Source organism: Zasmidium cellare (genome assembly GCF_010093935.1).
Source record: "Zasmidium cellare ATCC 36951 unplaced genomic scaffold M409scaffold_21, whole genome shotgun sequence".
Taxonomy (NCBI): domain Eukaryota; kingdom Fungi; phylum Ascomycota; class Dothideomycetes; order Mycosphaerellales; family Mycosphaerellaceae; genus Zasmidium; species Zasmidium cellare.
In genome coordinates, this window is record NW_022986965.1 from 254,487 (window position 1) to 281,575 (window position 27,089).

The window sequence follows — 27,089 nt, forward strand, 5'->3', positions numbered from 1 at the left end:
CAAGCTGTCTTGTTCTACTATTTCCGTACGTTACCGTGCCTAACATCATGCGTTGATGGTTCGTTGTCAGGGTTTGGGCCCGATGGTCGGTGAACGACGACGTTGGGCATGTTGCACCAAGCGCTGTCTGATGTGGAGCAATAAGAATAGCAGCTTTCTAGGAGATATTCAGATCAGGATGTTAGAGGTTTTAATGACGGTAACAACGTACAAGTAATTGAACAGTCCTGAGATTGCTGTTACGTTGCTCAAGTCGATCTATGAAGCCCTTCGGATAATTTTCAATCTCTTTGATTTTGGACCTCTTTCACTGGTATGTTGTGACTTTAGAGGCCGAAAGCTCGATCTTGTCAACCCGTAGACGATTGACGGTATTGTTGAAAGGTTGTACCGTTTCGAGATTGGGGGCTGCGAAGAATAATCCAGCTATCGATGTTGTTGTTGCACAAGAAGATGTTCATGGATAAGGATCAGTTGAGCTCAAGGAAAACATGAGGAGGGGCTTGTGCTTGAAACGAGGTCGAGAGACTGCACAAGAGCCTGCAAAAGCCTCTAAGCTCCTCCCTCCTGGTTTTCTGCCGCTCCATCGCACTTTCAGAGAGGCAGGCACAGTTATATCAGATTGCTGTGTTTGAGACCGATTTTCAATCGATCGGCTTTGTACTTAAGGAAACGAGGGCTTCTTAGTGCACGTTAATTTGAGAGCATGGACCAACTCTGTCATGTGATTGCCAAGCTAATTCTTCCAACAGAGGATTGCACCTTCTTTCTGCCAATAGATGCTTCTTGAACTGTTTAGGGGTTTAAACTGAACCCTTGTAAATCGGATATCAGAGACATGGTTCGGTACGAGTGGTTTCTGCGGCACAAGTGATATTTCCGTCGACCGACTATTCCCGCTGCCCACAACGAACCTTCGTCTATCTAGTTCCCATAGTCATCAGCAGCATCAATAATGACACCAACACGCTCATACAACATCACGTTCCCGAATCGTACAGCACGTTATCCTTAGAAAATCTCAAAGTCACCACATATCCCGAGAATGCATCCTCAGTAACTCCAGTAATAGTAGTGACGCTCGACCGTCCTAGACAGCGAAATGCATTCACGCTCCGAGCGATGGAAGATCTGGAGTCGTTGTTCCCAAAGTTCGACGTTGACGAACGAGTGAAATGCGTCGTCTTAACAGGAGCTGGCGACACGTTTTGCGCGGGGATCGATTTGCAAAGAGGGTTTGATGCCATGGGACGGACGGAGAAGTTACTGGATAACAGAGATCCGTACGATCTTTACTTCACGGATTTTCTCTAGATTCTGACATTTGCTAGAGGAGGTAGAATCAATCTCGCCATCTCCCGCTGCCGGAAGCCTACGATCGTTGCTATGAACGGATCTGCCGCTGGCATAGGCATGACAATGACCCTCGCAGCAGATATACGAATTGCACACGCATCGTCGAAATATGTCTTCCCCTTTTCTCAACTGGGCATCACAATGGAGTCGAATTGGTCCTTCTTCCTCCCACGGCTGATCGGGTACTCGAATGCCATATATCTCCTCACGACTAGTGAGCCGCAAAGGGGTGATTCGAAGTTCTTCTCGAGTCTCTTTCATGAAGTTTACGATGAGAGGGAGAGGGTTCTGAGCAGGGCCCTGGAGATTGCAATTCTGATGGCAGAGAAAACGAGTGGACTTGCGAGTTTTTGAGTAGGGAGCTCATGTGGCGAGGCCCTCCAACTCCGGAAGAAACGCATATCTTGGAGAGTGCGATCGGATTCTCTATCAGTGGCTCGAGGTGAGTCTGATGAAAAGAAACACCCAAAGGGGATGATTAACGTATTTCTGATCACAGTGATGTCAAAGAAGGCGTCGACAGCTTCTTCGAGAAGAGAATACCTAAGTTCGAGGCCACTTTGGAGAAGGACGGCCCGCCGATATATCCATGGTACAGAGAAGTTGATTTTGGGCTCACGAGACCCAAGAAGGCATCTTCAAAGCTCTAAATGAGTGCATTATTGAATACATTGACGCAGGTGCACACACATAAGATTTAGGAAAAACACGATATTCGTTGTGTTAGAGAACAGTTCCTCTCCCCTGGGCTTCTTTCGAGCAGCCTCTAGATCTTATCTGTATCCTCAGATGCAGCACGATGCTTTCCAAAGAACCCCCTATCCAGCTGTCGAACCACATCATCGGTATAGTACTTCTCCACCTCTGCTGAAAAGAACGCAACAATGCACGAGCAGATACCAAAAGCCAACGTAACCAGGAAGACTAACGAGAAAGCGTTCGAGTACGACCACTTTGTCGTTTCCACCGCAACGCCAATGACTGAGGTGGTGACACCAGGAACTTGTGCAATGGCGGACTTGTTGCCAGACTCCAGAGCCGTCAGGAATGGCTTCACCGAAGCAACGGGCAGACCAGCCTCGACGAGAGCCGGTACAACCGTGTGCTCGATGTTGTGGGTGACACGGTTCATCAGGATGGTAGCAAATAAGGAGGTGGCCAGACAGCCTGCCGCAGAACGGACGGAACCATATACTCCGACAGCGACGCCAATCTCAGACTGATCTTTGATACAGAAAGTAATGGCAATGCCGACCAGTGACTCCAGGGCGCCGATGAAGAAGGAGGCTAGAACCATGAGAGCGGACGCAGCATGCTCGTTGTATTTGACTCCGGCCATTGCAGCCGTAAAGGCCGTGCAGGCCACGACGGAGAAGAAAAGCTTCCAGCGGAATTGACCTCCAGGTTTAGCCCATAGCGAGGAGGAGAATTGGCCAGCCGCGACGCCGCCGCCGATAGCACAGGCAAGCAGGCCACCACGAACGGGGTCCGTTGTGAAAAGAGCGGCGATCATCGTTGGGTAGATGACGTTCAGGGAATAGTACAGCATGCCGCCAACAGCGCTGATGACCGTCAAGACGCAATAGTCACGGCTTTTGAAGAGATGCATTGGGACGAGCGGGCGGTTGAGAGGCATGTAGATCTCTGGAGTTGAGCAGTCAGTCAGATGTGTCTTGCGTGAAAGTTGATGACATACCGTAAAGGACGAAAATCACGACAGTCACAGCCCCGGCAACCAGCGTGGCTATGACATGGGCCGAACCCCATGGATAAACGACACCACCCCAAGACAGTCCCATACAGAGGACCAGAAAGCCACCACTGTAGAGGATTATGCCCCCAAAGTCCAGGTCCTTAATCTCTTGCCATAGTGATCGATTGCGGTGCAGTTTTCCAAAGGCAGGAGGGAAGTAGAACAAGAAATACAGCAAGGACGACAAGCCGTTGAGGATGATATTGATGTAGTAGAACCACCTCCATCCAGCAGTCGTATGCACAATCAGGAGTCGGCCAATGACAGGTCCAAAGCCGGAAAGGGGGAGAGCGAAAATGAAGATCAGGCTGACCACGTAGAAGCGGTCCTTCATCGGGACAAGTTCCGGAAGGATATAGTTGAAGGACAGCTGTACCGCCGCTCCAAGTCCGAGCAGTACATTGGCGCCGATGAGCTGATTCACGTCGTGGGCTGTAGCGCCAATGATCGTGCCCAGGGTCGCGAGCAAGGAGGCTCCAATGAAGAACCATCTCCGACCGAAGATGTCTGAAAGACGGCCGACCAAAGTATAGCCAACGGCTAGACACAGCGTCCATGCTAGGACGACCCCGGTGATATTCGCTGAAGGGCCTTATCACAACCATTAGCTTGACATCATCCCTTTTCGTTGAATGACATACCAATCGCTGTGTTGATGTACGAAAGCGATGTAGCTGGCAGAACAAAGGCGCCATATACACTGCATGCCCCCAGCCCTGCAGCCACGTATGTGCCTATGAAGTTGACATCTCCGTAAGGTCTCTTGTGCGATACTACCACAACGTCGATGCCCGGCTCATTGCTCTGAGTAGGCTGAATGTCGCTTGTTGTATCAGTTGGTCCATATTCGACCGTGACTGGCCCAGGCTTCTCGTCCATAGTATGCAGCTGATGCTGTTCCCAGTCTTGCGCGGATCAAAGTTCTGAAATGTGAGGATGGGACAGCCTAGCAGACGATCAGCTCCCAGAGGGAACATATAGACCATCGTGCGGGGAAGGAGGCTGGAGGTAGTGCACTACTCCGGTCCGCCATGGTGGGTGAGGTCTCGCGTGGCGTGCAGGAAGGTTTCAAGGTATAGACCGCGAGATCCTGTGAGGGGGCATCTAGGCTCGTTCTCTAGCATGCGGTGCCGCGAGTCTGTCCAGGTCCACGTGGGATGCGCGTGGTGTGCAGGAAGGTAAAGGCGATTAAATCCGGCAAGGAAGCATCTGGGCCTGCTCTTTGGTATCCCTGAACGCATGAATAAGCGGGAAATTGGCCGGCTTTGACGGTTTCGGGAACAGTGCTGCTCGCAACCTCAAGCGAGCAGGAACAACAGCATCAATTCATATATAGAGGTATAGTTGTCACAAGGGCGCTCGTTCGCGTAAGATCGAGCCCCTTGCTCCGCTGTTCGTGGATTTGAGGTGCTCGAGAACCAGGAAGCATCGACTGTCTGTAACATTTTCTCGCGAACACCGGACTCGCTGCCGATCAACTGATAACCGAACCTGCTCAGAGTCTGCGTACAGTTGATCTGATACTGAAGAGTAAACGAGTAGTAAACCACGAATACGATCAGCTGTTGAGTCAAGACTTTCCACGTGCTAACAAGGCTGGAATACAAGCCTCAGCCGCGTGCACGGACCTAGGCCCTTTCAAAACCTGTTGGCCCACAACTTGTTCAGTGGCGACCATTCACAAGGTCCATATAAGGAGATGGAAGCCAGACATGCCATGTTCAATGAGTGCGTGTAGTGAGCTGTGATGCTTCTCAACTCAGATCGTCCTCTTCGTACCGGAAAAGTTTTCCGCCCTGCGCAACGAGGCTGGCTCCTGGCTTGACCTCAAGCAGTATACCCAATACTGACTGCCAGCACATGACTTGGAAAAAGCGTACTGCAAGCCTCTCTGGATAATGGACTTCTCCTACCATGGTATTCAAATCCAGATAATAGTTAACGCGGATGCCAAGAGGCTAGGGCTAGTGGACTACTGAAGCAGGCGCGAGAGCGTGCCACATGGCGAGCCTCCACCGACCCAACAACATTGAAGTACAAGCGAATATGAGATGATGACACAATTTCTCGAACACTTCCGCCAAGGTCAGCGTAGGTCGAAGATAGGTCGTCTCCGAGCTTGCTGTGGCAGCGGAAAATTCAGCCGGAGGGCTCGTAAAGCTGTGACGAGCCCCTGTGTCAATGAGAAGATCTGGAAGTGTTCGCTAGAGGGATTAGTTTAGCCCAGAGACTGTGGTTCTGGATTCTCCAGCAAAGGAGCCTCAATATAAGTCCAACGAATATCGAACTACGCAACATCACTGCCAATGCGTCGGGCTGAATCCTGCTCATTTCCGTTATCGATGGCTGGAAGTGCTTCCAGTGCTGCATATTCACCACTCATAGAACGGTCATGGATGTAGATTGACAGCTGGCGCTAAAATTGAAAGTGATCGTCACCAACGTCTGTTAGTCTCCGAAACATTGGACTGCATGTCATTTCAAAGGCCGTCTGCCGGTCGTCTTTGATCTGATCAAACGATTTCTGATTGCTGTTCTAAAGCTCTCAAATGCTCCTTGCGCAACTCGTCAGCATCGTTAAGCTCAAAGGCGAAATTGAACAGCTCTTCCGCTGTCGCTCTGTCTGCCTCGTCCGCAAGCTCAAAGTACTCCGCCTTGAGACTGTGCCTTCCGACATGCTGAACGACGCTCGGATTGAGCGTGAATACAACTTCGTGTCCCCGTCCATTGACGACCGCTGAAGCACCTAATGCGTGGCCATCGTTATTCCATTCGATGATCTCCTTTGCGAGCTTTCGGGGAAAGACGTAGGCTTGCGAGTTGCTGTAGTGGTTTTCGAGACGATTGAGGCCAAGTGGTAATGGCCGGTAAATAGTTCGTCCGGCGGAGATGGCAAGGGCAATGAGTGCTGGTACGCAGATGCAGGAGACCGTGAGGATGACTCGGATCGTAAGATGGGGTCTGAGGCGGGAGGAGGACAGGCGTATGACGAACATGGCAGTGGCGAAGATGACCACAAGTGCAGAGGAGCTCATGATGAACGAGCGTAGTGCATCTTCAGGATGCCACTGTGGAAGGTATATCTCGGGGTAGAAGAGATTGATCTTGACTAGAACAGAGTCAGTAGTGTATTTGCGATGGATCGGGAAGTCGCTTACAGTCGTGGGTAGCTGCTAGAGCTTCTGCTTGGTCGATCGCTTTCATGGTACGGTGAAACCAGCCATCCATTGCCACAGTCTCGCCTTCTAGGGTGGCCATGTATGACGCACCGCTTGCGTAGCACGATTTCATCAAGTCTGTGTAGTAAGGTCTGCCTTTTTTCCTTGACTCGTGCTCTGTCGAGGACTTATGCGGGATATCGGATAGCCTGTATAGCTCAACTTCGTCCACAATTTTGGAAATCCAGGGCTCGAAGTGGGCAGGGATCTGGCTGGAGTCGGCATTTCGTCGATGGGTCAAGAACACCGATAGATGAAGTCGGTCTCGCTCGTAGCCACTCAGCCCTTCCAGCAGAGAGCCAACATTCGTCTCAAGGTACTGCGCGGGGTCCTCTAGCAAGCCAGCAACTCCTACACAGAGGTCTGGTGAGGTCGACTGGTCTCGAAGTAGGGTTGGAAATGTGGACTTGGTCGCAGCTCTGATGTATTCGTTGGCTTGTTGACGTCGGATCTCCGAGTATTGTCGGGTGTAAGCCAATGTACGATTGAAGAACCAGGAACCTACGCAATCATAACCGAATTAGACTTCTGCCTTCTTCTCTCAGAAGGAGCGTACCTGGGTCGAGGTAGGTGATATGTCGAACATAAACCATGGTGGCAAGGTAGACGACCACAAACCCCCAAAATGCGCTGCCAATGGGAGAGGCTCACAGCGACGATTGTAGTTTTGATCTGAGCAGCATCTTGAGTGGCCCTCAACCACCGCAGTGGGAGCCAAAATTCCAGTCCTTGTATGGCCGCATGTGAGACTTCAGGCGTGTTTGCTAAAGGTTGTTGCCTGCGATGCAGTACGTACGTCTCCTGTGGATTTCTGCGGTAAGTAGCCAATTGACTTAAGAAAGGATTGGTAGTCGGAATAAAGTAGTACTTAGCGTTTCGTATTGTGAGGATACTTCTCGCTTGATGAAGACTAAACAGTCAGCGCATTGGCGAGCCCTCAGGACTACTGTAGCCTTTGTACAAGTACAGAAAAGTCACACCGCGGGGCTGGTGAGGAGAAGCAAAGGTTGCAGACTGGTGTTGCTTGGCACTTCGTGTTCTGTTACACTTGCAGTAACAGGATTCAACCACTTTGCCCGTTGCACAAAGTTACTCGTGGTCTCTTGAGGGCACCGCTGCCTTGTCCTTCTGTAACCCTCGCATAAAGGCACAGCATGCCTTGGCGACACGAGTCGTGTGCTATTCAATGGCCCAGGGTGTGGCTACACGAAAGGCTCTCTTCGTTGCGAGAGGCTCAATGATGCCTTCCGTGCAACAAGCTCTATGGCGAGAATGTTGATGCAGGAAGCATTCATGTTGTTCTCTTCACCTGACGTCGCAGAATTGATCTAGTCCCAGAATGGCTAGCGACGGCTGCTGCCGCTAAGCGAGAGCTTCACCCGACCTCAAGTGCACGCACCTGCTCCGCGACAAACGAGTAACAAGTTGAAGCCACGAATGTTGCCATGGGCGGCGGAATGCGCGGCGTTTGGGTGTCTTCTTGCTTGGGCGCATCGCTGATCATCAGTTGCGCATAGTCGAGCACGCTGGACAACCTCCCAATCCGCCTCGAAAATGGACGGGTACGCAGGCCAACAGGCCGAGAACCTCGAGGACCGCATCAGAAGAATGGCTTTGCTGAACAGTTCGGTTCCTGATGCCGGCGAGTACAACACCACGCCCAGGGTACGCCTACCTCCGGCGCCTCTGACCCAGCAGCCTCCAAGTCTGCCGCCATTCAATCCGCCGCATCAGCGAGAAGGCTCATGGCATAGTGGCTCCTCAAGCCCGGCATCTCCATTCAATCAACAAGCGTTTCAGCGGCCAATGCTCCCTCCAGGATATCAGCAAGCACCTCCGCAAATGGCACCTCCTAGTTTCCAACGACCAAGCGGTCATCCTCAACCGGCAGTGCACACTTTGCCATCGCCCGGGTCAGGCCCCGTCTACCAAGGCCATCCACCACAGTACGCACAACATTCTGCGCCTGGATTTCGAGGCTCCATACCTTCTCGCGGACGTGGTGGACCACCGAGGCAGCAGCGACACCAGCAGATCCAGCTTGACCCGGACGCTTTCCAACGTGGCGGGCCAGTTCAGAACAATGTCCGAAATCCGCCCTCGCGACACTTATTCGACCCAAACGCACGTCGCTCCCAACCCCCAGCTTTCCATAACGACTACAGAGAGCGACAAGCGTATTATTTGGAGCAGGTTGCCACCGCAGAAGTTGCCAATGTCGAAATGAATCAATCAGAGCGGGACGAGAAAGAATCATTCCGCAAGGAACTTGAGAAGCTTTGTCATGAAGTCTGCATCGAGAACCCGCAGCTTCCAAATGTATCTCTCGAATGTTTTGGTAGTTTCCAATCGGGCTTCGCTAGTGCGGGATCTGACATGGATCTGGTCATCGTGGTCCAAGACAACTCAAGCACCGCAGCGTGCTTTTCGCTCTTGGAGAACGACCTGCCAAGAGAACTCGAGAGGAAGCTTCTAATTACCGGTCACGGTGCACGGTTATTGACTCGAACGAGAGTGCCTATCATCAAAGTCTGCCAAGGCCCTGGCTCTTGCCTACTTTCGAAGCTACGTGTCGAACGCGAGAAGTGGGACTTTCTTCCTAACGAGAAGAAGTATCCGCATCTTCATCAGGACAATGGGGACGGTGATGACGATGACGTGCTGCCGACAGCTACGGGGGCTCAATTGGAAGAGAAGACTACTGCGACTGCTGCTGTACCAGATGGGTCAGGGAGTGTGCGAGTTGAGCAGACCAAGGTCGCTGCCGATTATACTCAGGCAGACAAGAAGACTGCGGAAGTAACGCCGGCCACAGCAGTGGAGGTAGCCACAGTCACAGTCACCAAAGATTCACAACCACCTTCACAGAACCGTGAGCAGTTCAGGACCTGGACAAGAGAGCGCAAGGCTGGCCCACTGGACTTCCCTAAAGACGGTGTTGGTATTCAGTGCGATATCAACTTCTTTAACCCTCTGGGGCTCCACAATACGCAGATGCTCCGCTGCTACTCTCTTTGCGATCCTCGAGTGCGACCAATAGTACTCTTCGTCAAGTCTTGGGCCAAAGCGCGCAGAATCAACAGCTCTTACTCTGGCACACTGTCAAGCTATGGATACGTCATGATGGTTCTTCACTATCTAATGAACGTTGCGCAGCCGCCTGTCCTGCCAAACCTTCAGTCGCCGTGGAGACCGAACCAAGCCTGCACTCAACCTGGTGCTACGCGTACGGAAGTGGACGGCTGGGTCGTTGATTTCTGGAGAAACGAAGACGAGATCAAGTCTGCGGTACAGAAGGGCCAGATGAGCTGCAATCAGGAGTCTCTTGGCTCGCTGCTCGCTGGCTTCTTCCAGTATTACTCATCAATGGGAAACGGTCCTCAGTTCCGTTGGACGCAACAAGTGCTCTCACTTCGTACACAGGGAGGCATTCTCACGAAGGAGATGAAAGGCTGGGTGAAGGCGACCACAGAAGAAGGAGAAGGCAAGAAGATTCAACATCGCTATCTCTTCTGCATCGAGGATCCATTCGAGTTGACCCACAATGTGGCGCGGACTGTGACGCACAACGGCATCGTCGCCATCAGAGACGAGTTCAGGCGGGCCAACAGGATCTTGCATGCCATTGGCAATGGGTACAAGTCACACGAGGGCGAGCTCTTCACACCGCTTGTGGAGGCTCAAGATCTGGTTGATGCGACTAAAGCTTTGAGTGTGGCAAACGGCGATGCGAAGGCCGACCAGGTCAAAGAACAGCCTGAGCGGCTAAATTCGAATGGCCAGACGAAGCAGAAGACTCTCGACGGCGCCGCTGACCGCCCACTCTCACAGCAAGGACCAAAGCCCAAAGCGAAGGCATTGGACGTCGCAGACCAGAACGCATTCCCATCGCTAGGTGCTGCCTCGAAAGTCCGAACCCGCGGCAAGAAGAGCAACGGACAGAAGGAGGGTGAGGGCGAGGGATTCGCAAGTATCGATGGGCAGAAGGCGCAAGCTCACCTCGAGGAGTTCCGTCGGAAGAAGGCCGAAGCCCAGGCAGAGCATACTGCCATGGGTGCTGCGGAGGCGGTGTTGAATGGTGATGATTGATCCCTCGTTGCAGAAATGGGTCGAAGGGGCCACACTGCTTGAACTGCATGAAGAGAGTGGCTTGCGAAACCGAGCACCGGCAGCAGACTGTCACGAGACTAGTGCATAGATGATAGTGCACATACAACCATAAAAAGGACTCTTTGCTCTGATGGGTCGTTTTCTTCGTTTTCTTCATTCATTAACCTGGGAGTGTAGACTAGCAGCAGCAGCAGTATCAGACAGCCGCGAGCCCTTCCTCGCACCGCTGTCCTCGCTGCTTCTCCAACAACCACCACATCGTCTCACACTCAAAACCCCGTACCAATCACCCCAACCACCTCCCATAAGCCCACCTCACCCTCTCCACACACCGCCTCTGCCTCTCCACGCCCACCCTAACATCACAAAGCTCCTCACACTCCTCGCCAAACTCCCTCCAAACCTCCGTCGCCATAACCCTCCTTGCACTCTGCCTCAGCACATGCACCTCACAAAGCAGCAACCCCTGATCCTTATACGACAACTCCCCATACTCCGTCGGCGTCGCACCACTAACAATCCGATCGATATTCCTCAGCTGGCGCAACATCTTGCCGTGTTTCCTCGCGGCCTTCGAGCCCCGGGACGTGGTCAGCGTACCGCGGATGTAGTGCGCTATGGCGTAGGTGAGGAGGAAGCCGGGAGTCAAGGAGATGAAGCCTATGAGGAGTTCTTGGGATTTGAGCAGGGCGTCGATGCCGCCCATGGCGACTTCGACGTCGACTTTGGTTTTTTGGATTTGGATTAGGAGGGCGCGGATCAGGTTGCCGCGGACGGCGCCAAGGAAGGGAGAGGTGAGGTCTTTTTCGTAGGCTTTGAGGACGGGGGTGAGGTCGCCTTCGGCGACTTTGGTGCGGATGGCGGCGATGTCGGTTTCTGTTAGTTGGGCAGATGAGCCGGTGGCGTTGGATGGGTTGTCGATGGCGAAGTCGACGACCATGCGTTCGAGGCTCTCGCGGTCGCCTTGGAGGGAGCGTTTGGACATGATGCTGATTTCGCTGCCTTCGTCGTGACGGATCGTGCGGATTACGTTGCGGGTCGGTTCGACGACCCAATTATGCCAGAAATCCACGACTGTTGTCCCCAGCTCTTGGATCCATTGGATGATTTCGGCTTGGCGGTTGACCACGACTCTGAGGACTGTACTTGAGGACAGAACGGCTATGCTGATGGGTAGCCAGTACCGTACGAGTCGTGACGGTGTGCCATGTTCCTGGACCAGTGCCTTCGTCGAATTAGTGTACTGGCTCAATCCAAGCACCAGGACTCTCGACAACCTCTCAGCAACCGCTTGTGGTGGTAATGATGAGTCCTGCGAATCGACAGCATAGAGTGGGTCATCATCCGTCAACTCAGCAATATTGGCATCAAAGTTGTCCACCGGCGTCTCCAGATCGTTGATCTTCGCCAACACCGCCTCCATGAGCGCAACATTGTGTTTGATAGCAGCCTTCCATCTAAGCCACTTCTCTTGCGACTCTTCCTCCGTCTGCACAGTAGCCGTCAAGCCCTCTCCGTGAACGCTGTCATTCGCCAGCCCTTCACCAAGCAGTACTCCCAGTGCATTCGCATTGCGTATCCGTACTTTCTTCAGCGCGTTCTGCTTTGCTCGAATTTCCCCTCGAATCCTAGTCACAGGGCTGAGCATCTGCTTGTGTACCTCCTTCACACTCCTCTCCCTCACGACCTGCCGCACCAGACCGTAGAATTCCTTCCACCTCTGCGAGACAGTGTCCTGTGCATCTTGGCTTGCACTCCTCAAGCTGAAATTCCCACCTCGCTCTTTCACGTCTTCCCAGACTTTACTCCCCCAATCCCATAACCTGAGCGGCGACGTCTGAATGCTGTACAAAGCCGTGTATTGCTGTGAGCCGAGCACCTCATCCCAATACCAGATATCATCGCTAAGCTTTACCGCTTCGTCCAGTATCCCATTCAGCACATGCCCATAAACCTGCGTCGTAGCTTTCGAAACGAGCATCCACTCCAATTCCTGCTCATATCCATCTTTCCTCTCCACTTCCTCTTCCACTTGCGCGCCGACTTCTCCCTTCGCCCTCAGTGCCGAGAGACATGCTCTTACAGCTCCAATCTTCACCAGTCCACTCCTCTCCGAGCTTCCTGGGCTCAGGCCTCTGATGGCAGCTTGCAATGCGAACACTCGTGTCGTGGGTTTCAGTCGCTGCTGTTCATTCTGCGACGAAGCAGAGATCGTGGTATTCAGCTGCGAGAGCTGCACTCGGTCGAGCTGGGCGTCGATTCGCTGGACCTGTTCCAGTACGAACGACATTCTCGAAGGCGGGTGTGGTCTGCGGCGGAGACGAAGATGGAGGAGGTCCGCCTAGGAGAGTCGTGATTTGGGGAAAGGCATTGCTTGTTTGAAGAAAGGGATTAGGTGGTTAGGTTCGCAAAGAATGGACACGACTCATGTGGCGTTCAATGGTCGTTGAGGTGGTAGCACAACGGTCAAAATATACAAAAGTGACGTCGTTGTTTGGATGCGTGAAGCTAGCTGCTGCAGCTGTTCTGCTGGTTCTGGCCAGCCTCGCTTCAAGTTTCAAGAATGCGTTGACTCAGCCGGCCATGGCAGGTGACCATCAGTCAGCCAGAATATAAGTACATATGTATACATGTACCTGTGCTCCTCTTTGAAATGGCAGCATTTTGCAGGTCTCTGCAGGAGTGCGTCTTCTTCCTCCCATTTCCACGTGCCGACTCGCCTCCCTGAGTTCAAAGAACCCGGATCGAAGAAACAAGCCATGAGCTGCACTTTTAACTTTGTTGTCTTTTCTCATTTCAAACGTCTTAACCAGAGCGAGCCTCAGGTGCCACCATTGTTGCCGTCTCGAATATATTTACAGGGTAAAATAGCCTTTTCCCCGAAGCTTTTGACCTTCGTGGCCTTGCCTTGCCTTGCAGCAGATCGGTATGCAAACGCCAGAACTCCATCCGTATGCCTAACCAAGGATGACCGCTCTAAGAAGCAGCGCTGCGAACGATCAATCGAGATGTTGTCCTTCCCCAGGAAACAATACCACCAAACACCGAACGAAGACGACAGCTATTGCGCTTTCCGCAGCTTGGCCATCTTTCGCTCTCTCCTCCTCTTCGCTGCCTCTGGTCCACTCTCAGTGTCCAAGCAGTAGTCCCACCATCTGAACGAGCTCGAGTAGTTGCCAATGAACTTCTCGTGGTGGGTGTCGTGGTGGTCGGCACCAGCCCAGAAGGGTAGGAAGTGATGCAAGCTCCATGGGAACTCATACCCTGAATGCGCATCGATGGCTTGGAAGACACGGAGGACAATCCACACATACATGGTCAGAAGGTGCAAATCTTTCGTAATGGCGCACCACAGGATCGGCGTTCCGACCGTGCCGAGTCCAAGGATCATGACTTCTATCGGTGACGCGTATTCTGCGGCGAGACCGAAGGGGGCTGAGTACTGGTGGTGGATTTTGTGGATGTTCTTGTATAGCGGTCCCCAATGCATGGCGCGGTGGGTCCAGTAATGCCAAGTATCTTCGAGGACGAAAAAGATTGCGAGCTGGTACGCCATCTTCCACCACGGTGGGAAGGGAACGTTGGTTTCGAGGCCACAGTATTGGGCCATTGGGTGGAAGAGCCAGATTTGGGGGAGTTCGACGGTGAAGTGGGAGAGGAGGACGAGCATGGCGCAATCCCATTGCTCTTTCGCGGAGGGAATCTTTTGCTGTTGAAAAGGTCAGTCTCCACATAACGCAGTTTCAAGGCGTATCTCCACGCACGTTCTGGATCTTATATTTGTTCAGAGCAGGTATGCGGTCGATTATGATCCACGGCAGACTCTTTCCAAAATATACCACCTCATGCATGACGAAGCTCATGATACCCGTAGCGAGGACGTCGTTGCCCATGAATGCGTACCAGGCGGCCCATAGCTTCTCGAAGTAGTTGAGGGAGACGTTGTATTTGGCGATCTCGTCGAACTCGTGCCAGTAGGTGTTTCGTGTATGGGGGAGCATTACGTCGGCGATCGAGGACGCCGTAGCGTTGTTGCTATTGAGGAGAGACCACATGTTAGTCCATGTTCTCAAAGTGCTCACCTCGAGAGCAAACAGGTGGTCGAGAGGGTGAGGTCGAGCACAATGTTTTCGGCGTGGCGCAACCCGGACCCTTGACAAGTTTGTTGGGAGATAAAGAACTCGCAAACTCACAAGTAATCCATGCCCAGAGTGAGCGACATGTTGCTCGCTGTCGAAGGCCGCACTGAGTGTCCTGGAGGTGGTGGTGGTGGTGATGTCTTCGCAGGACGAGGTGGTGCCCGGCAGATAAAAAGAATGAATGCCAATCGCCTCCCGAATCGCACGTCCAAACAGCTCCAACAAAAGTCGTACGTTCCTCGTCAGGGACACAGCGCGCTAGTGACGGCTAGCGCCGCCCTTGCAGCTTTCTTCATCACTTTATCCTCCTGATTTCTCGTAAGCATTTTTGCTGCTCTCTCGTGTGATCTGCTGCTCATTGTCAACCCTGTCGGCCGCGATTCATCCGCCCCGTCCTTTCGCCCAATGCCAGCACTTTGTGATGTGCGAACGATGCGAAAAGCTTGTGATATCGAAGGCCAGATCCGATCGGCAGGGATCCTGACCCTGCCTTCTCGGCGCGGCACGTGAGATTTCAATGGAGAAAGGGCGATGATCGTCATCGTAAGATCGTTTACCGCCTGTCTTGGCATCTCGTCCTCGCACAATATCCGTTCCGGATGTCTGCTGAGACCTCGTATGACCATACCATTCACCGCGTGATCATTGGTACGAGAACTTCACATCCTATTACTGCTCAGACTCTCCATCGTACTGTTTCGGCCGTTGCCTGACCCTGGCTTTCTGGACTTCATGGTAGCCGATAGGAGACATTCACTAACATGGAAGCCGCACCTGATATTGCTACGACTCTATCTCCTGGCATCTGCCTTCAAACAGTACTTACCAACGTAGCGTCATCGGGGTGCTCTCCCATGTGTACGTTGCAATCGTTTCGACTTATTCTACCACCATGCCCTACAACACTTCCACAATCTGCTCATCTTCGTCCTCCTCGACCTCCTGCACCCGCGGAATATCAGCCGCTGGGTCTGGATCTCCCTCTTCACCTCGCATCAGAACCTGAACGAGTCGATCGCATCCATCCCTCACATCGTCGTTTTCGGTATGCAGATGCAACTCTCGAATGATGGGGTACACCTTGACGTCTCGCAACTTCTTTCTACCATCTTGCGATGTGGTAAGGAGAAGCAACGTCTCGAGGTGGATGCAGATGATGTCGGGTTGCTTCTCGCGCTCCTTATCCGGAGGTAGGAGCTGACACTCGTCCAGCATGCCGTCGGTGTCTTCGTCCTTGTACTCCTCACTGCCCATCAGGGGAAGCAGTATGTACGGCAGCAGGTTAACACCATCCTCCGACAGAAGCTCATCGTGAGCCTTGATGTCGAAGCATACGTTCTTGATGGTGCTTGCCACTCCTCTCCGGCGAATGGCAGACGCATGCTCGGTAAAGACGACAAGCTTGGTCAAAGGAATGACCTTTTCCACGCTGTCGCCCTCGCCCTCAGATCGCGCTGTCAGAAAGTGTTTCCGACCCTCCTCATGCTTGGCTAAATCGGCGAAGAGGTAGCAGAGGTAGTCATAGTCGGCGTTGGCATTGTACGATCCATTCGCGCCTTTGACGAAACAGTCCAGCAGCTGATCGATCGCGATAGGTGACGTCGAGAGCGGTTTTGGAACTTCTCGCTCCAACTTCAACAGTTTCGTCACGCTGTCCGATTTGGCCAGGTTGGCGAGCAGCATGCACATGAGGTTCGCGTTCGGCTCTTTTGCACTCTAACAACACTCATCAGTACAAACTCTGCAGCAACATGTGACGAACTTGGCTGGATCGACTGACATACGGTCACCCTCCGTAGTAACGACTCGAGGAACGTGTCGTCCTCCGCCAGACTCTTGACAACTTCCGCGTCTTCGGAGATGTTGACGAGCATCGTGATTGCGTTCTTGGCGATGGGACCATAGTCTCTGATCAGAAGCTTCAAGTCCTTGACTGGTTCGAGTTGATTGCGTTTGAAGAGCGATGGTTGGGCCGTCGAGTATCCCACGAGGTTTTCGGCGGCTGTCACAAGGCGTTAGACTTTTGTTCTTTCAACGTCTACCGAGGTGGGTTGTTGCATGCCTATTTGTCGGATTTGTGTGTTTCCATGATGGAGAAATTCGACGAGCTGGATGTGTTGTTAGCCAAGATTGAAAAGATTGATTGTCGATTGGACTATATCGTTATACTGACCTCCTCGAGTTCTGTCGGCATTCTTGCTATCAGTTCATATGGTGATGGATGTATTTATAGAGCGTGACGTTTGTCAAGCAAAAAAGACACAAAGTCATGCCGATCCGAACGACCCCCCGAAGCTTGGCTTGGCTCGCTGGGCCGAGTCGCGGGTGTCTGGTTGTAATCATCTGCGGCTTGCTGCATCTCGATATCTTCTCCTTGCGATACCCCTGTTACCGTGCTGCACTGGATGGGATCTGCGATAACAGTGCGACTACAACCAACAACCACGCGCCGACTACCATGAGCGGTGTTGGTCTTGCCAGCTGCATGCGGAGGACAACGCCGGCGCAACCATGTTCCAGCGCCTGCAGAAGGGACTCAACCTCGATTTCCTCGACAGCAAGATAGCTGAGGAACAAGAGAAGCAGAAGCAGCAGCAGCAAAAAGGAGGCTCTCCGGCGAAGCGAACGCCTAGCAGTGCAAGGAGAGGAAATGGCAGGACAGCTTCGCCCAGCAAACGAGGTGGAAGCAGCAGGCTCCAAGTTCCAGATGGAAAAGCAGGGGATGGTACACCGGGAGCGAGTAAAGGTCCTGATCCGGACGATTTCGTGATAGGCGACGATGCCTCTGACGTCCCCAGCCGGTCAACTACTCCAGCCCCTGCGAAAGATGGGGAAGAGGCTGCTTCGGCAGAGGACAAGGACCAAGTTGAAGAGAAGGACGGTGCCGCCATGGAGAAGGGCAAGGGCCAGCAGATGGCAGAGGAGGACGAGCTGCCGCTGGAAGTTCGACAAAAGTTGGCCAGGCTAGACAAGCTCACGGCCAAGTATCAAGGTATGATCACGTCCAAGCCACTGCATCGTGATTGGCACCTTTTGTTTTACTCACAGAACTCGACTTGTCTAGATCTACTACGCAACTATCGCAATGCACATGCTCACGTCGCTGCCATTGAGCCCTTCGAAGCCACCCTTCGCGAACACACTCCCCTTACCTCCATATCAGATCCAGGTGCCCTCGTCGAATTCCTCAACCAGCGCAGTCTGCAGAGTGATATGGTTATGCAAGAGCTGAAGCGAGTGAGCGGAGAGCACAATGAAGCAGTCAAAGAGCGCGATCAGTTGAAGGCCAAGCTTGAGGAGGCTGAGAGGAAGGCAAAAGAAGCGTTCGACGACGCCGCAGGGCTGCGAAAGGAGCGCGACGAGCTCAAGTCTGCAGAACCTGTCTCGAATAGCCGAGCCTCCGATCCACTGGGCGCCAGTGCTGTCAACAAGCCGAGCCCAACCCCCGAAACGAAAGCGGATGATGACACGTTCTTCTCGTATGAAGATGAAGTCTCTCGTGCCAAAGTCGAGGATGACAAGGAGACAAGTGCGAAGGTCGAAGAGGTCAAAGCTGAGTACGGAAGCAAAGTCACAGCACTGCAAAGCGAAGTGAAAGAGCACCTGGCCTACATCGATGAGCTTTCCACGGAGAACGCTTCTATGCGTGGAGACCTCGAGTCACTGCGGAGAGAGCTTGATGATACTCGCCTGAACCTGGACGCCATGGAAAACAAGCATGATGTTAGGGACCGCAATGACACGGACGCCAAAGCCGAGCTCGGCACTTTGAAACTGCAGCTCGAGCAAGCCGACAGTGAACGACAGACTGCTCAGGGGCAGGAACGAGAAGCCGTAGCTTCCCTTGCACGTGCTGAAAGCGATCTAGCGAACCTACAGGAGCGGCTGAGAGAGTATCAAAAGAGCCAAGAGGAAGTCACCAAACAGCTCAAGGAGAAACTCGCAGCTGCGGAGGCAAACCTCGAGAACAATCAAGACAAGTCGAAACTGCAGGGCTTGAACAAGACGCTGATGGGGAAGCTCAAAGAAGCCCAAGACGCGAAGAAAGAAACGGAGAGCAAGTTCAACGATATGCAGCTTGAGATCAACCGATTGGAATCTGAGAGCGACACCAACGCCAACACCATCCGGCATTTGCGAGAGTCTGAGGCCACGACAAACGATCTAAAGAGAAAATTGGCCGAGGCTGAAGAAGATCGGGAAAACGCTCAAAAGATTGCAGAGAAGATTAAGAAACAGGAGGCGACGATTGCCAATCTGCGCAGCCAGCTCAAGCGTGCCGGGAATGATCGCGACGCTGCATATCAAATCATATTGGACTGTGGCAAGTGCGAAATGCCGGAAACAGATCAAGATCGCAACCTTGCGACACCCACGGAACCCAGCAGCACACCCGAGACAAGATCACGAATGGGTTCTGAAACGACAGAAATCAGTACACAGCCTACTGAGGTCAGCAGCGAGACGCCGACGACACCGTCAGTTGAGGGCGGCGAGCTGGCAATTCCGGGTGATGGAAAGAAGAAGAACAAAAAGAAGAAGTCCAAGTCAAAGAAGAAAGCTCCTGCAGAAGGCGTCAGCTCCACTTCTACGGACAAGGCCGATCTTACGGTTGAAGATCTGCTGCTGAACCCTGAGCTTGCAACCGATGTGCTTGTGAAGTCCAAGTTCCCGAACAACCCAATGGTACCGTTGCTACTTCGAACAATAGAGACATTGAAACAAAGAAGTGAGACCAGTATTGATGGCAACGAGGGTCTGGTGCATCACCTCGAAGATCGTATCGAAGAGTACCAGCAGAAGATAAAGGACCACGAACTCTTGATACGGGATAGGAGCGACAAAGTCCAGGAACTCGAAGAAAGCATCGCCAAGAGTACGACTTCATCGGGGACCAGTGAAGAACAGGTCAAGCAAATTGAGGGCCTGAAGAAAGAGATCAACGATTTGCAGGAACAGATGTCGGAGAAAGACGCGCAGATCAGCAAGCTGCAAGAACGGCTTCAAGGGGAGAGCGTGCTTCAAGAGAAGATTGACGATCTTACTGAAGAGAAAGAGAGCGCGAATGAGAACATGATCGAGTATGGCAAAGCCGCTACTGATGCAAAACACGAAGCCAAGGAGCTTACAGAGAGCCGCAAAAAGCTGCAGGCGGAGTTTGATGAGCTGCAGAGGGAGAGCGACGGGTATTTTAAGAAGATGAAAGATGCTGAAGCACAGAAGGAGTCGCTGGGTACCAGGACGAGGGAGCTCGAGCTTGAAATGCAGCAACTCAAGACGAAGACAGTCTCCAGCGATGAGATGGATGGGCTCACAGAACAACTGCAGAATGCGAACAGGGAGAAGGACTCCTTGCAGGTATTGAAAGACGCCTGTGAAAAGCAGATTGAGGATCTCAAGGCGCAACACTCCGCCAGCGGTGCAGAAGTCGATGGCAAACACAAGGCGCTTTCTTCAGAGTTTGATGCACTTCGATCGAAGACGAGTCAACTGGAGAAAGATCTGGCTGCTGCTAACGATCTCGCGCAGGCCAGGTTTAAAGACCTGTCTGCCGTTCGCGAGCAGTACAACAAGGTGCAGCCGGAATTGAAGCGGTTGCGAGAAGAATCTGCCGAGCTCAAGAACGTCAAGGCCGAGCTGGAGAAGACCACCGCTACTATCAAGAAGCTCGAAGCCAAGGAGAAGGATCTCAGGTCAGAGATCGCAGAATACAAATCGCAGATGACTGAGAAGGATACCGAGATCGCATCTCTGCGGGAGAAGTCCAAGAAGAGTGATGAGCGGAGCACGGCGCTTGAAGAGTCGTACGAGACTGCTCGCAAGGATCTCGAGAAAAGCGAGACGACAAGAGATGACGCCATCGAGGCTCGTGAAAGGCTGGAGACGAACATCAAGAAGCTCGAAGAAGAGGTCAGGAAGTCGAGATCGAGCCTCGAAGAGTTGGACAGTAAAGCCAAGAAGTCGACTGAGGAAGCCCGACTCCTTCGAGAGGAACTTGACATGAAAAAGGGCGAATACGCAAGTGCAAAGACCTATATGGAAAGCTTGCAAGATGGCTCTCGAGAGCTTGCAACGCAGATGAAGGAGATCAAGCAGAGGTGTGAGAATCTCGAGGAGGAGCTGGAAGATGCGCAGCGTTTGCTGTCAGAGCGTTCACGTGAGGGTGAGAAGATGCGAAGGTTGCTGGCTGAGGCCGAGGGTAGAGCCGAAAGCGCTGTGAAAGAGATGCGCGAGAGGATGGATCTTGCGATCGAAGAGCGTGACCGTGCTGAAGATGAGGCAAGCACTATTGGCAGGAGGAAGGCCCGAGAGATTGAAGATCTCAAGACGAGACTACGCGATGCCGAACGGGAAGCCAGCCGGGCCACGGAGGCCAAAGAAGACGCCGAGCGACGAGAGCGGGACTTCAAGAGCCGGCAAGATGAACTTGAGCGTCGTTCTGCCCTGGCACAAGAGGAGATCAACGAAGTCCGGACAGCAATGTCGCAGCTGCGTGACACACTCGACGAGACCGAACGCCAGTCCCACGATCTCGAAAAGCAGAAACAAGAGCTACGCAGGATGGTCGATGAGAAAGATGCACGGCTGGAGAAGCTGACCAAATCGTCGAAGTCCATGGCTGAAGAACTACGTGCCATCCAAGCAGCCAAGAAACAAGCCGGCAGCTCAACACCCTCACGCTCTTCGATCGACTCCAGCAGAGTCACATCGCCAGTCCCCAAGAGCAGCAACGGTTCGACTACCGCTCAAGGACAGAAGGACTCTGGCATTGACTACGTCTACCTGAAGAACGTGCTGTTACAGTTCATGGAGACGAAGGAGAAGAAGCACCAGATGCAGTTTGTGCCTGTGCTGCGGATGCTGTTGCATTTCACGCCGGAGGAGGAGCAGAAGTGGCAGGCTGTGGTTTCGGCGAAGTGAGAGAATCTCCACGCTGCGTCTGATGAGCGTTTGTGGATGAAGCAATGGTTATGATTGTGTGCTGTATAACAAGGAATGCCAAGCGGCGGTATCTCGTAGTCTCGTTGTGGGGGAAGGGGGGTTGGGAATGTGTATATAGTGCGTTTTAGCATGGTGGCATAGCGAGTACTTTTAGAGTTGCGCGGCGGATGAGGGATTCGTTTGCGAGTCCTCGTAATGCGAATGATTATCTTGAGACCCCTTTTCTGAGGGTTCGTTCTGTCAATGACACTAAGACTCCAGTCCGGGTTGTGCTACCACGAGCGAGCCAAGGGCTGTTGACACAGGTCGAGAATCGACACCTGGCAGCGCGGACGAAGCGAGAGAGGGTATGTACATGTACGATGCTACCACAGGAGAGGAAGAACCGCATACATGACTGGGAGACAGGACCTTTGGCTCCACGAAGAGATGTCGGTGACTTAGCGCGGCCAATTCTGCCTCCAACAGGGGGTAGAGTGGTCCCCATGGCGGCTCCGTTCCCGCCTGCAGGTCGATGGCGAGGTCGTGCGGCCCATGCTCTGGCAGGCTACCAGGAGAGGGTATGTACATGTACGATGCTGGACTCACGCACAACTTGTCAAAATCCGACCCAAACCTGCTCTGGATGGTACACAGTCTGGAGATATGCACGATTCCGTCTTGCACTCACCCAAATCAGCCCCAGATGCACGTCGTTTCAACGCACAGGTTGCTGCGACACCTCGTGCTGTCTTCCGGTGGATGGTCCTCCCCTCGGCTCTTGATGAGGGTCGATCGACTTGGAGTGTATATCCTCTGCCGAGGACGTGCGCTGGATGGACTTTGCGTTTCGACGAGACATACGTACGTGGCTTTGGCCTTGTGCAAATATGCCTTGCCACTCCTTCAATTGCTTCCGGGGCCAAGCGTGTGGGATAGAGAACGGCAGTGGCAAGGCTCAACTTCACACGACCCTGCCGAAAGACGATGTTAGGCTACCTGTTCGCCTAGTTCCCATCGACAATGACGCTCCTACACCAGCGACAGTTTCCATCGGTGGATCTTCCAAGATCTCGCACGAGAAGACGAGAGACCAGCAACAGACTACTACGGCACCATCCATTTCGTGTACCAACTCGAAAGCCTTCGATCGTGATCTCCTTTGGCGCGATGCTTATGATGACCTCAGGCAAGATGCGGATACCGCCGAAATTCGTCAGGCAATACGAACTCATACTGGACAATGCGTTCCTGGGAAACGCCCAAAGACTCGGTCAAAGCAGGAATGTGACTGATCCATTGACTGTTCCTGGGGGAGGCCTTCTCGCGGGCGAGGAGCAGATGAAGAAAATGGTCGAGATCGGTCTGAGAAAGATACAAAAAGCGAGGTCCACTACCGAAGGATACGGAAGAATCTTTGACCTGGTGGCGTCTTTCCAGGCCGTCCTGAACCCGGCCCTGTCTAGCAACACTTGCACTGCTCTGCCTTGGGCTGTTGTGTCTGCCAGCCTCCTAGTAAGATGTATCAAGTGATTCGAAAGAAGCAAATGGTCGACTAATGTAATTGCTTCGTAGATCCTTCTTCATCCCGCGAAAGTGACGAAGGCGCTCTACACCGGGATTGAGTACGTCGTCACAAGAATGTCCTGGTACTCCAGCTTGGCCGAGAACCTACTGGCGGAGGATGCACGCCTACAGAGATCGCGTTCTGAGCTGAGAGAACGGCTGGTGCGTCTCTACAAGACGCTGCTTCACTACCAGATGACCGGCGTCTGCGTCTTCTACCGCAACCAGTCTGTTGTCTTTCTGCGCGCTTTGGCCCAGGTCGACGACTGGCCGAGCGACTTGCAAGCGGTGATGGAAGCTGAAAAGCTGGTCTGTAAGGATGCAGAGCAGTATACGAGCATTCAGTCGAACGATCTACTGAGCAGCCTTGTGGCGTCCAGAGAGGCGGCGACACGCCACAAAGCCGAGCTACAGGTAGCCAAAGAGCAACGAGCATGTCTGGCAGACGTGAGAGGCATCGACCCGCGCACTGCAAGATCGAGCTGCAAAAGATCAAGAAAGATCCGCTCGTCGCAGCTTCCTTCGCATGGATTTTGCAGAACGATGAGTATAAGCGATTCGTGGACTGGAACGACCCCGACTCGCCGAAGCAACTATGGATCAACGGACGAGCCGGCAAGGGGAAGACGATGCTCCTGATTGGGATTATTGAAGGACTCGCGCATACCCAATTGCTTGACCCAGGCGCGCCAGGTGTTGCTTACTTCTTTTGCCAGGCCGATAACAACCAGATGAACAATGCCACGGCAGCGCTCAAGGGCCTTGTCTGGCTCCTTGCTCAGCAACAGCCGATGTTGACGAGATATCTCCTGGAGAGGTACAGAAGCTCGGCTGGCAAGGGATTCAGCGACGCTCTGTCCTGCACAACCTTGTCTGAAGTCCTCGGCGATATGCTGAAAGATGCGGCTTTGCAACCGGTTGTTCTGATCGTTGACGCTCTTGACGAATGCGAAGAAGCCTCGAGAGAGCAGCTTCTCGATACAATTATCAACTGCAGCGACCTTTCGCCGAAGCTGAAATGGATCGTCTCCAATCGACGGCTGCCTGCGATTGAGCGGAGGCTATTACATTTACAGAATAAGCTTGAACTTCGACTCGACGACCAAGACCTTCGAGAACCCATTCGAGCGTATATCGATCACAAAATCGACCATCTGGAGGTCATGAATGATCAGGAAAAGAAGTGGCGTGCAGACGTCAAGGAAGCACTTCAGCGCCGCGCCGGCAACACATATCTCTGGGTCTGGCTGGTCTGCAAGGAACTGAATGCGGCCGAAGCCCACGACTGGATGGCCTTGCTCGAAGACATGCCGAATGGGTTGGAGCGCCTTTACGACGAGTTACTAGAGCGACTTGACAAGTTGAAAGTACCGCTTGCCACGCGTGCCTGCTGCAAACGAATCTTGGCGATAGCCACTCTTGCCTTCCGCCCTTTGACCTTGTCCGAGCTCGCACAACTGGCGAGCCTACCATCAGATAAGCCACCAGACAGACTTGTTCTACAATGCGGCTCGTTCCTCACTCACCGCAACGGATACGTCCATCTTATCCACAAATCTGCCCAAGACCACCTGGTGAAGAACTTCACGAAGCTGGAAGGCGGAGGTCCGCTGGTCACGCATGAGGATATCATGGAAAGGTGTCTCGACTGTATGAAGGGCGACGGGCTCGTCAAAAACATGTGTGGACTCAAAAGCTACGGTACTGTGCGGAAAGATGTCGACGCTGTGTCATTGAGCCATCTGAACCCAGTGCGTTACGCCTGCCGCTTCTGGATTCCGCATCTCGCGCACAGCTCGCGCAAGATCAAAGATGGCGATGTGTTCCATGATTTTATCGAGACGAAGTTTCTCGCCTGGGTCGAAGCCTTGGGTTGGATAGAAGGAATGTCACAGAGCTTGCCTTTGTTACACGTCCTGCAGTCAATGGTCGCTGTGAGCTTTCTTGGCCACAAGAGGAGCGATTAGGCGTATGCTGACGATATTCTTAGCAGGCTAATGGCCTTGAGCTACCAGCATTTCTACGAGATGCCAAGGGGTTTCTTCTGCGCAATCGCCACGTTATCGACGAAACACCACGCCAGGCGTACGCAAGTGCGCTCATCTTTGCTCCGGAGAACAGCATCATCCGAGACAAGTTCCGCAAGGACGTACCAGAATGGCTTGATCATGTCCCCATCATGGCGCCTGAGTGGAATCCTCAGATCCACAAGTTCGAGCGCTGGATACATAAGGTCAACTGCATCGCTTTTTCCGCCAACAGCGATGAATTAGTTGCGGCAACATACACTGGATCCGTCATGTGGTGGGGGGTAGCGACTGGAAGAGATCGACCGTGCATCATAAGAGAGCGTGATGCACTTCTCCAGGTCGCCCTATCTCCAGATTCAACCCTGATAGCCACGGCATCAAAGAGAATGACGATCAAAATCTGGAATGCTTCATCTGGAGCTTTGCTCCGCACACTGGAAGGCCACGGAGACCATATAACCGGAATCGCGTTTTCGGGCAATGGCGAAGTCTTGGTATCGACCTCTCTTGGCACCACCACCAGGCCATGGTGTTTAGACACTGGCGAATTGATCGCGAGGCTCGAGCCCCACGATAATTGCGTATGGACTATGGCGATGACGTCCGACTCTACGAAAGTGGCCTCTGCAACCATCGACCATGTCGTCAAAGTTTGGAGCATGGAAACCTGGGAAAAGATCCGTGATCTCAAGTGCGACGATGCTTCTCCGCTTGTGGCCATGATGTTTCTGCCAAACAATGATGTGCTTGCTACAGCCTCTCAGAGAGGCACCGTCCGGCAGTGGCACGCCGATTCGATGAATCAGTCCCAACTCGAAGACCAGGAAGAGAGTAGTCCTCATGTCGCGATCTCGGCAAATGGCGAACTACTGGCTTCGTACAAGGACCATAACATTAGAATATTCGAAACCACCCTGGGCGTGCTACTCTGTACGTTCCGGTGCAGCAGTGTACGAGCACTACGATTCTCTCCCGATAGCAGTCTACTGGCATCTGTAGAGTCAACCACCGTTCGCGCATGGAGCCTCGAGGCTGTGAGGGCCCCGAGGCATCTCAGTGTGTCGCGAAAGGGGCCCGTACGCTTAGTCCATAGTGGCAGAGGATATGTCAAAAGAATGGCATTTTCCTCGGATTGCAAGCTTCTGGCATCTTGCACAAAACACCAGCTCTTGGTCTGGGATTTGCACTTAGGTGGCTCTCCTCGCGAGCTGTGGAACTCGCAGGACAATGACACCAACATCGATGCCCTCGCATTTGCACCGGATGGTAAGACCTTGGCATCAGCATTGCGCATGCCAGATCTCGCCGTGAAGTTGTGGCTTTTGGACGATGATACGGCGAAAATACTCTTGGCAGACAAAAGATTTATCGATGCCCTGGCGTATTCTCCAGGGGGTGCGTTCCTAGCTTGTCTACAATACCATGAGGTCACGATCCGACAATCTGGCACAGGGAGCATTCTGCACAGAATCTTCTTCGAGCCATCGATGTTCGACCATCTCAACTTCCACGGTGAGCTGCTGATCGCGTGGTCGCTTGAGCACGAGACGCAGTATGAATTGCCCGTCACAGAAGGACCAACGTCACACATCCAGCACCGAAGGCTCTCTCTGGCGCACAACTGGGTAATGCTAGGCTCCGAACGGCTCTTCTGGCTACCGCACCAGTACAGATCCGTGAGTGTCGCGCTTGGTCATGATCGTGTTGCGTTCGGTTTATCGAGCGGCCACATCGAGATTATCCAGGTGCGTGTCTAGATTGGTACATCGAACAGGGTACGGATATCGAAGGCATGATCTTGGCGAACGGAGTTGTTAATGGGAGCATGGAGAAGAGAAGGCATTTCAGGAAGGAACGCAGGCGTGCCTTCCCGATGTACATCGCCAACGAGGAGCTTATTGCAACCTCACCTCACCTCGCCTCACCTCTGTCTACCTGAGGTAACGCTATATTGGCGGGCCAAGAAAGACCTTACCTTCATCTTGTAGCTTGTGTA

General features: G+C 53.0%; 8 protein-coding genes across 8 annotated transcripts; 3 read left to right on the plus strand and 5 right to left on the minus strand.

The window, feature by feature from the left end:
• Positions 1-82: 82 nt before the first annotated feature.
• On the plus strand, positions 83-2,006 carry M409DRAFT_67054 (uncharacterized protein; the record flags this gene model as incomplete). Its single annotated transcript, XM_033817231.1, has 5 exons — positions 83-101; positions 938-1,283; positions 1,332-1,702; positions 1,732-1,798; positions 1,856-2,006. The coding sequence occupies 5 exons, from the start codon at positions 83-85 to the stop codon at positions 2,004-2,006; spliced, it is 954 nt and encodes a 317-aa protein (XP_033666568.1).
• A 116-nt stretch (positions 2,007-2,122) lies between these two features.
• On the minus strand, positions 2,123-3,988 carry M409DRAFT_23970 (uncharacterized protein; the record flags this gene model as incomplete). Its single annotated transcript, XM_033807031.1, has 3 exons — positions 2,123-3,000; positions 3,053-3,700; positions 3,751-3,988. The coding sequence occupies 3 exons, from the start codon at positions 3,986-3,988 to the stop codon at positions 2,123-2,125; spliced, it is 1,764 nt and encodes a 587-aa protein (XP_033666569.1).
• Positions 3,989-5,622: 1,634 nt separating this feature from the next.
• Positions 5,623-6,920, minus strand: M409DRAFT_23971 (uncharacterized protein; the record flags this gene model as incomplete). Its single annotated transcript, XM_033807032.1, has 3 exons — positions 5,623-6,218; positions 6,268-6,828; positions 6,884-6,920. 3 exons carry the CDS (start codon positions 6,918-6,920, stop codon positions 5,623-5,625), a joined length of 1,194 nt encoding a protein of 397 aa, XP_033666570.1.
• A 961-nt stretch (positions 6,921-7,881) lies between these two features.
• M409DRAFT_55568 (uncharacterized protein) lies at positions 7,882-10,416 on the plus strand (the record flags this gene model as incomplete). The annotated part of the gene is made up of 1 exon (XM_033813035.1): positions 7,882-10,416. One exon carries the CDS (start codon positions 7,882-7,884, stop codon positions 10,414-10,416), a length of 2,535 nt encoding a protein of 844 aa, XP_033666571.1.
• A 307-nt stretch (positions 10,417-10,723) lies between these two features.
• On the minus strand, positions 10,724-12,727 carry M409DRAFT_67057 (uncharacterized protein; the record flags this gene model as incomplete). The annotated part of the gene is made up of 1 exon (XM_033817232.1): positions 10,724-12,727. The coding sequence occupies one exon, from the start codon at positions 12,725-12,727 to the stop codon at positions 10,724-10,726; it is 2,004 nt and encodes a 667-aa protein (XP_033666572.1).
• A 771-nt stretch (positions 12,728-13,498) lies between these two features.
• M409DRAFT_67058 (uncharacterized protein) lies at positions 13,499-14,659 on the minus strand (the record flags this gene model as incomplete). Its single annotated transcript, XM_033817233.1, has 3 exons — positions 13,499-14,146; positions 14,202-14,472; positions 14,631-14,659. The coding sequence occupies 3 exons, from the start codon at positions 14,657-14,659 to the stop codon at positions 13,499-13,501; spliced, it is 948 nt and encodes a 315-aa protein (XP_033666573.1).
• An 814-nt stretch (positions 14,660-15,473) lies between these two features.
• M409DRAFT_67059 (uncharacterized protein) lies at positions 15,474-16,770 on the minus strand (the record flags this gene model as incomplete). The annotated part of the gene is made up of 4 exons (XM_033817234.1): positions 15,474-16,292; positions 16,361-16,578; positions 16,639-16,684; positions 16,750-16,770. The coding sequence occupies 4 exons, from the start codon at positions 16,768-16,770 to the stop codon at positions 15,474-15,476; spliced, it is 1,104 nt and encodes a 367-aa protein (XP_033666574.1).
• Positions 16,771-22,387: 5,617 nt separating this feature from the next.
• On the plus strand, positions 22,388-26,850 carry M409DRAFT_23977 (uncharacterized protein; the record flags this gene model as incomplete). Its single annotated transcript, XM_033807033.1, has 5 exons — positions 22,388-22,625; positions 22,687-23,012; positions 23,073-23,477; positions 23,540-24,997; positions 25,054-26,850. The coding sequence occupies 5 exons, from the start codon at positions 22,388-22,390 to the stop codon at positions 26,848-26,850; spliced, it is 4,224 nt and encodes a 1,407-aa protein (XP_033666575.1).
• Positions 26,851-27,089: the final 239 nt, after the last annotated feature.